We start from the raw sequence: 9,537 nt of genomic DNA, 5'->3' as shown, positions 1-9,537 counted from the left end.
AGTTAAATTTGCGGGTAGCGGCACAAACATAATACACACCCTACCCGTCCGCTTATTTCATAAATATACAAGTTTTCAAATTTTTTTGTATAAAATAATTATATGAGATGATACAATACTCCAAGTGACTGAACTCCATTGTTTGTTTCCATCGATAGTCCAACAATGTGGACATTAAAAGTTTTAATTTTAATGTCTTATGTATTTCTCCTATGTTGTCAAATATCACATCTTTTGATAATATTTTTATACAGAGTAAGTATGTTATATTACTTTTAAGATTATATTTTAAATTTTTTGTATCGAAGACATTCATTTTTTCGAGTATTGTTTTTTGTTATATTATAATACTTCATCATTAATTTAGGTGTTTTTTATGTTAAAAGATATATAAATTCTTTGTATTTTTTCTGTTACTTTTCATTTATGTGTATAAATCATACTTGAGTAAATGAGTATATATATAGATTTCCCTAACTCAATAATCTTGTAATAGGCTACTCATCCATTCTAAACGCTTCATTTTAATTGCATCGATAAGGCTTATATGAAGCAGATTTGAATGTGCCTTTAAACTTCAATAAATTTTGACATTTAACGTCCAATATTTTTGGAATTTACTTTAACATTCATTATTCATCCTAATTTCATACTTCCTCCACTCCATAATACTTGCTATTAAATGTGACATGCTGTGTAGAAAAATATTATTATCGGTAACCGGAGGAAGTATATTATTTAGTCCCTTTGTGCCACTTCAAACACTTATTTCAATTGTTTTGTCTTAAAAGGCCCCATTTTGTATTGTTGTAGGTATCACCTAGAAAGACATATAAACCACGCCCATTGGCCAAAAGAGGAATAAAAAAGAAAAACAACCAAACAGGTCGACCATACGTTGCTCAACTAGGTATCTCTCACTACTTAAACCAAAAGAATTCATACCTATGATTTGTACCGATCTTAATTTAAATCGGCTTAATTTACGCGTGCAACAATTTGAGTATTTTTTTTATTTTTTTAGATATTTTTCAATTTTGATCTTAAAGGTATCAACTTTAAAATTTCAAAATTAATATCTTTAAGGTCAAAATTGATAGATGTCTATAAAATTGAAATGTTTTTATACACGCGAATTGGGCTGGCCCAAATTGATGGTCTCATAAGGTGACCGTCTCGTCCATGTTTTTATGTTATTTTGTATCTGGTGAAAATAAATCATCCGAGCTTGTTACTACTAATTGGCAAGTAAAATTCACTGGTATAATTAAATTCATTGGTTTACTACTATATAATTAAGGAAAAATTAATATGAATAATACAATTTTTTACTTCATTCTCTACAATAATACCAACTTTTGATTAACCATAAATAATACAAACTTAAAAGGATATTTTTCTATTAAAAATTTAATTATAGGTGATTATAAGAAAAAAATTGATAAATTAGTTAATAAACTAAAACTGGTATTATTCTAGAAAAATTTAATATTAATCATAGTTAATCAATAATTAGTATTATTATAAGAAAATTAACAAAAAATTATATTATATCATTATCAATTTTTTATTAAATAAAATAAAAAATAACCAATTAAATTTAAAACATAAATTATTATTTGAGACGATACACCTTATACACGAGAACACGAGAGTATACTTACAATGTGACTGCCCCCCTAACTCTTCTTGAGAAAAACCAAAGCCTAAATGTACTGCGCAAGCTTCCTGGCTGTTTCTACTCTCTTGATTTCATTCTGACTTGATTCCTTCTTTTATCTGGTGAAATTTTTCTCTCAATTATATGTAGATCTGCATTGTTTTGCCTAATTTCTTGTTTAATCCTTTTTTAATTACAAATTCGATTTTTAGGGTTTCAGCGTTGAATTTGATTGACCTCTAATTAATTTCTCTTAAGATGTTGAAATTAGATTGGGGTGTAACATTTTTATATTGGGCTGAATGGTTTAATGTAGGAATATGATCATTTTGATTATCCCTTCAATTTATCCGATTAATTTTGTCACTACCTTATCAACCTCTTATTCAAGTAATGTTGAGGTTTGTTCAATTAACATTTAATTTGGATTCATCATTCATATACTCTAACTCCATGCTTTTAATGGTATTGAGTAGCAAATGAGATTTCTTTTTGGAATCTAATTTGATTGTTAGATTTAGTGAATTGGGTATAATTCATCATCATCATCATCATCACACCCGGTGTGTGATTGAATTGGTTATAATTGATTACTGAAAATCTGGTCAATACTTATATCTTATGAATTGACTATACAGGTTTTTGTAATTGGTGAATTTGGGATTACGATTGATATTTTGATTATTGACGAATTGGGAATCGGATGAGTATCGGCTTCAATTCTTGTAACTTATAATGTTGGTTCCCCCATTTCCTCACATAGCTGGATCTGCCACTGATCTAGTGAAGAGTCACCTGTTGTCTGATGCTGTTATTCCTTATGCTTCGATCGTTGCTGGCATATTAGTTTGTAAAGTGGTATGTTATGAGACTAACTCCTTTTCTTTGTTGTTATTGGAACTTTAGTGTGATGCTTGATTTTTCTTGTGGGGTTTGTTGTTGGAACTTTTGTGCTTTTAGGTCTATAATTTTACCCAGTTGTTTGGTGCCTTGTACTTCAAGAGCTATGCTGGCCTTAACAGAGTACAAAGGATTGAGTGGAGCAATCGGTAATTCTTCACTAAAACCTTTTATCTCGAATTTATAGTTTCCGCATTCTCTCTAATTCTCTTTGAACAATTTGCAGTGGCATCTCTACGGTCCATGCCCTTTTTATTGCAGCTATGTCTTTGTATTTTGTTTTCTGGTCGGACTTGTATGCTGACTATCAAACAAATGGCTTCGTCACATTTCGCAGCTCAGCACTTTCAACGTTTACTCTAGGAGTAAGTGCTTTTACATTTTGCAAGCATATATTATTAGTTGGGGTTTTGAAAAGTGGCGTGGATAATAAAGGACGCCCTCATGTGGGAGGAGAAAAACGTTTTTGTAAGTCCTGACTAGCGTAGCTCAAAAGATGCATGAGGCGAGCATAAAGGAACACGAGGATCGAGGCATAACAACAAATTGAAAATATTACATGTTTTGGCATGCATTTTTTTTAAGCGCACGCCTGAGGTGAGTCACAGTCCCTCAGCCTCGGCGTGCCACTTTTTATAACTCGTGCACCTTATGCTATTTATTAGTCAAAGGTTTTTGTTTGATTGATCTTTGCAAACCAAGCTTGGTTCTTTGTGCTCCATCTTTTGTGGTAACTCCTTGCTAGGTTTTAATCTCATTTTATATTGAATAATAATTCTTAGTGTTCTTTGATTTTAGTTGTCATTGAGGTTAATATGTCAAAGTTCATGTCTTTTTCTTGTTTTCGATGCTCACATAAACCCATAAAAACCCATAAAAAGTGCTGTTTTTAGCTGTTCCCCTTCTTACATATCTTTCTGCTAATGCTATTTAGCTTCATCTTGTCTGGTGTTTGCTCTGATCTTCTTAGTTGTTTCTCTTCTATTGATGCACTCCTTGTTAATTTAATTGGTAAATGTAAGAGTGGAAATGGGATGGGCTGTGGAAGGTCCACCATGTCAAGAATTTCCCCTCGGATAGTTTGTTATTCTACCATCAACGTGTTACCTGTTGCAGTTACAAGTGTACATGTGCACAACCTTATTTCAAAAGTATGAGGAACACACTACTTTGAGCCTCATAGAAGATGAGGCGCATAAAGGTTTAGAGCCGAGGCGCTAAAGGATGTGCACCAAAAGCTTAGGGTTTTCTTTTGGGCTAGCAACTTTGTTCTGGTGTTGCTCTGCCTCTGTGCCTTAGGGTGTCTCTCCCATTTTATAACTTATTGTACAACTTTCGAATTGACACAGTAACAGGAAAGTATAAAATCAGAGATGGGTCTTCCATGGGGTGATCTATTGCGCTTTGCTAACAGAACTTACCGTGCTTATCTACTTGTATCCTACTAAAAAAGTTAAGGCTTTCCGAACTGTGCCACCTGTAAAATAATTTACTAGTTTATACTAAAATTGGACTTAATTTTGGATGACTTAATGGGTCAGAGAAGCTGCCATTGGGCATTGTATATCAATTCATATGGTGAGCGGTGACTATCCACTTTGAATGTTGGTTTTTATCCTTATTTCTTCCTTTTTGACATAGTTGTTCTATACTCCTATCTGCCTATCTAGGGGAGGTGTTTCTGTTATTCACTTATCTACCTCTTGTTCCTCCTGGTTGTAAGAGCTTTAGCTATCCCCATTTTATTACATGTAATTTCAATATAAGAAGAGAGGGACGAGCAGTTTCTAGTAGAATACACCTTTTCATTGTATAGGCTTCCCTCTTGGGTTAATTTTCTTATATGTTCAAAATAAAAATATAAAAAATGCTGGCTCGAAGCAATGATCTGCAAAATTTGTAACTTCTAAAAAGTGTTTGCAACATTTAGGAGAATTGCATTTTTTTTCCTGCTATTGAAATTCGTTACTGTTTGCAGTAACTTGGGATTTGGATATGGAATTTGACAGGTGTCTGTGGGCTACTTTATTGCAGACCTTGCAATGATCATGTGGCTTTATCCTTCTTTGGGTGGAATGGAGTACGTAAGTCTTCTTTTCTTGCTCTCATTATTTCCTTCTCTTCTCTCTCTGTCTTCCTTTGGTCTTTTATGTGTTTTCTGTTTTGTCAATTTATGAAATAAACTGTCAAGAGCATAGTATGCTATCTTCTTTTTATTTTTGTTTGGGAGAAAAGACGGGATTAATTTCTGCTTGTTTTATAATAGGCTTTTAACTCAAATTCTAAAGAAAAATTTATCTTAAGCTTAAGCCTAAGACTCAGCCTCAGCCTGAGATTCAGAGTTGATCATCTTGGAGGGGCTGGCTTCTGAGGAATGGCCAGCCCTTTGAGGAACCTTTGTGTCTCAGAGATGAGTATGTTTGTTTCTTGAGGGACTGGGTTGTTGAAATTCCAAATTCAAGCCTTCTTTGAATGTCGGATGTTATCAGATCTTCAACATTGTTTATCTTTGATGCAAAATCCTAGGTTGAGTTGATCATTTTATATGTCATACTTCTCTCACAGGTGATCTCTTTTTGTCCAGGTTATACACCACTCTCTTTCTGGAATTGCTGTTGCTTATGCTATGTTCTCTGGGGAAGGACAACTTTATACTTTCATGGTCCTCATTTCTGAAGTGACAACACCTGAAATTAATATGCGTTGGTAATCCCCTTACACAGTTTTTATATATTATTAGTGGTTGCTACTGACGCAATATTGTTTGTTTTAGTTCAAGTAGCCAACCTCCTATTGTTATGATTAAGGCTTTGTCATAACTGTTTTTGTGGTTGCTTCAGACTTTCTTGCTTTTTCTATGAAGGTTTCTAGATACTGTTGGATTGAAGCGATCCCATGCATATCTTATTAACGGAATCGTGATTTTTTTTGCTTGGTTGGTGAGTGCATCTCTTTCTTACTTCTGAGGGTTATATTCTTTTTGCTCTTTTCGGCTTTAAAGAATTGAGGAGAGTACCAGGAGTCCAGGATTTTCTTAGAACTCGGGCTTTATATCTATGTTGAAACGACAGGTGTGTTGCATTGAAGACAATTTTAATGTGTATCCGGGATCCCTCTTCCCATGACTGTATCTCTTGGCTTCTTCATTGATAAAAATTTTCTTCATCAAAATAGGCTTCATACTTTCTTTTTAAAAAGATACAAGCATAATTTTAAGTGAAAAGACTAAAAATGTCATATGCTAATCTCAAGTAAACTGCTAAGTGTAATCAAAAGTCAGTATTTGGGCCTAATATTTATTAATTTGTTGCTATCATTTCCTTAATTCCGTGAATTTGTTGTATCTGCTTTGTAACTTGACATTAATTTGGTGCGCGCAGGTGGCAAGAATTCTGCTTTTCGTTTACATGTTCTATCATGTGTACTTGCATTATGATCAGGTGACGGCATTTTATTGTGTACTAATTTATGGTGTTGACCTTGAAAATTTTATTGTCACAAGTCTGCATTTTACTTAAGGAAAGGCGATTACTTTTATTCATGAGTATGCATTGTCATTTGCTATTAGCTGTTTGATTAATATCAGTTCCCTATAAATTTCCTAAGTACGTGAACGAGTAAGTATTTGCGTAAACTTGAGTAGCGTGGAACTGGAAAATTAGTGGCTTGTGAGTATTAAATCCAGGGAATTTAGCTGAGAAGAGGATTCCTTGTTAGATTTATATCCTCATATAGAAACACTTATAGGCCAACTATTATGACATTAAAAAAGAGATAATAATGAAACAGGTAGATAATAAATTTTTTTGTTGAAAATTTAGGGAAAAAGATCATGGTGAAATGTTCTTGTTGTATTATTTGAATTCAAGGTCTCTTTCTAAAGGATGATGCCTAAAGAAAAAAGGTCATGCCACTTGAATTTCTCTCTCCAAAAAAGAAATAGAAATCACTAATGGGAGCATCATGTTTAGTGGTTAATTGATATATTCTAGGAAAACGAGATATGAAAGGTTGTACTCCTATCAAAAGACCTTCCCAAAATCTAATCAAATCACCCCTTCCAACTTTAAATCGAATAAAAGGAAATAATTTTGGAGACACTTGAGAAATTGATTTCCAAGGACTGGTAAACAAAAGAAACCTGGATTCTCACGTTCATTCCCTTGAGAAATAAGAGATCCATAGATGCTTTTGATGACTCAGTGCTATAGAGAATCCAGTTCGCAAGCAGTATTATACTTTTGAGATGTGTCACGTGTCATTAAGATTAGGAAAAATATTGTCACTATGCATTAGACCAATATTATTATATGGATGTAACAATCCCGATAAACCGACTCGAATACAAATACCACATGGTAAAATCCAGGTGGTATCTTGGACGGTTGACTCAAAAGGTGACTAAAACTACAACTTAACATTTAATGATCTTAACTATTGACTTAGATGAAGTTTTGTTGATTGAGTTGAGTAACTAAACGACAAACTTATAGACAACAGAAACAAAATTCATCATGTATAGAAGAGATTTTCGATATGCATCAATCGGTATAGCACCACCATGAATCATAAGCTTATAAACGTAGGAAGAATAAGAATATTGAATCATAGATCAAAATCATCACCTCTTATTACTCAACTTATAAGTTCATAGTCAAGATTCAATCATTATTCAATTTTAAACACAGTAATCCAACCAAAAACTATTACATAAAATTAGTTCAAAAAATTGACATGATGCAATTCACCAAAATCAATTCAAAAATCTTACAAATCATGAAATGTGAAATGATGCTTGGAACATAAACTAAAAGAATAAACAAAACTAATGTATTGCGACCCCGTTCTTAATGTAACGAAAAAAGAGAAGTTTGTATCGTCTTGAGTCATTGTTGGAGTTTCCTTCCATGTTTTCTTCCAGATCTTCCTCCTGGGTCCTCCTTGAGGCATGCTTCTTCTTGATAAATTGATAAGGTTAGAGTTTAAAGTTGATAATAATAAGTTTAGAGTTGATAAGTTGTTGGCCATTTCACTCCTAACAAGGTGAATGGGGGATTTGCTTGATTGCTACTTAATCGTTCTTCTAAAATTTTGGTGTAGGCCAGAGGGATAGAGATATCATATAAGAATTGCTACACTTTCTATCTTGAGTAGTCCCGGTGTAAAATAATTCGCCAGCTAATTCGTTTTTTCAATTCGCGATTCACTTAAAATAGCCCTGAAATCGCCCAAAATAGATATAATTCGCTTTTTTCGATTCACTATACGCAAGAAAATTAGTGATCATGTGACACTGAATTATCCTTTAGATTTTGCTACACTTTCTATTTTGAGTTGTTCCTTAGGTTTTACTACATTTGTATTTTCAATTGTAGTTCCACACAATTCACAAAACTCCATCTCATTCATATATTTCACCCGTTCACTAGTTTTTGTCTTATTCTCCCACGACATATTAATAAAGAAAATTATCTTTGTCGTAACAAAATGGAAGGCATAGATAGTATTACATTTCAAGAATAGTAGTAGTGTCTACATTTGTATAGGCACATGATAGACCATGCTCAGAATTAAATTAAGCGTCAATGGTTTCTAACTTTTTAGGTAGTTTGTAATGGAACTTTTGATCATCAAGATGGAACTGTTATGTATTCCTTTCAATCGTTTATCTAAATCTCTAACATACATGCTGATTTCTGTGTTTTTGGTCATTTCCAGGTTATGCAAATGCACGCGTTTGGTTTTCTTTTGGTATTTGTCGTGCCCTCTGTGCTCGCTGCAATGAACTTGATGTGGTTTGGGAAGATACTGAAAGGATTAAAAAAGACTTTAGCTAAGAAGCAATGATGGAGTCCATATTGCAGTCAATCTTTTTAGTCCGTGTAAAATGGTAAGTCGGAACGTCTGGAGAAAGTAAAAGGAAATTCTGAGTAACTTGACTTACGATAGGATTCTTTTGTACATAGTTGAACCTTGGAACCACAGATACTGTGTACAACATCAAATTAACAGTTTAAGTTACACCCAATATCTATAAATATCTATTTTTCTGTTGTACATGTTCAAATCCATATTTCATTGATGATTATGTGATGAATCTTATTAATTTTGTGTATTCTTATGTTAGTTTTCCTGCTGCTGATCGTTTTGTGAGCAAGTCGGGATAGAAAAGCGAAGGTTGAGTAGGTCTATGTTATCGACCTCATTTTACCCGTTACAAATTTTTTAAACGTGTTAATGTGAAATTTTTTGACCCTCTTAACCTAAAGTTATAATTACGCCTCGAGTAAGAATAATTTTTTGAAGAGCTTCAAAGTAATTTATTTTTCGTTTTACGTGTTATAAGGAATTTATACTTTAAGATTGCATTTTATCCTTTTTTCTTTTTCTTTCACCCCTTTTTAAGATTTATGTTAGTAGTTTTTTTTTTTTTTTTTTTTTTTTTTTTTTTTTTTTTTTTTGCACAGATGTTATTAGTTTATTTGTCTTGAGAAGTTCAATATTTCTATTGAGTAGTTTAACTTTTAAACTACAAAGTTTAAATCAATAAATATTATGAAAAATCATTACAAATTTAGTAGAGTTAGTCATTTCGTCTAAAATGGACTTATGTGTATACTCGATGTTAATTGAATAATAAATTTCAAAAAGTTAATACTCAAGTATATACTAATTTGATTTCTCAAGCACCTTTTAATTGCACTAAATTATATTTTTTTGTACATAAAAACGATACAACTAGTCAAAAAAATATAAAGAAAAAAAAGAAAATCAAAAACTTAAAACAAAACACGGAAAATTAATTTTTTTAAAACGAAGAAAATAATATCAAACACAACTTCATTTTTTTTCTGAGCTCAAGGAACTTTTGTAAAATTTACTTTCATAATTACAATTTACAAGTAATCAAATATAATAAAAAGTTAGGAATACGAAAATATATATTGAGATTTGAGACCAATCAAATAAAAAATCAA

General features: G+C 32.3%; 1 protein-coding gene across 1 annotated transcript; it reads left to right on the top strand.

The window, feature by feature from the left end:
• The first annotated feature begins 1,634 nt into the window (after positions 1–1,634).
• LOC130823950 (uncharacterized) lies at positions 1,635–8,950 on the top strand. The gene is made up of 9 exons (XM_057688782.1): positions 1,635–1,782; positions 2,299–2,518; positions 2,621–2,709; positions 2,787–2,925; positions 4,570–4,644; positions 5,145–5,266; positions 5,424–5,499; positions 5,941–6,000; positions 8,279–8,950. The coding sequence occupies exons 2-9, from the start codon at positions 2,396–2,398 to the stop codon at positions 8,405–8,407; spliced, it is 813 nt and encodes a 270-aa protein (XP_057544765.1). The 5' UTR covers positions 1,635–1,782; positions 2,299–2,395; the 3' UTR covers positions 8,408–8,950.
• Positions 8,951–9,537: the final 587 nt, after the last annotated feature.

Source organism: Amaranthus tricolor, chromosome 9 (genome assembly GCF_026212465.1).
Source record: "Amaranthus tricolor cultivar Red isolate AtriRed21 chromosome 9, ASM2621246v1, whole genome shotgun sequence".
Lineage (NCBI taxonomy): Eukaryota > Viridiplantae > Streptophyta > Magnoliopsida > Caryophyllales > Amaranthaceae > Amaranthus > Amaranthus tricolor.
This window is presented reverse-complemented; position numbering and strand designations above follow the sequence as displayed.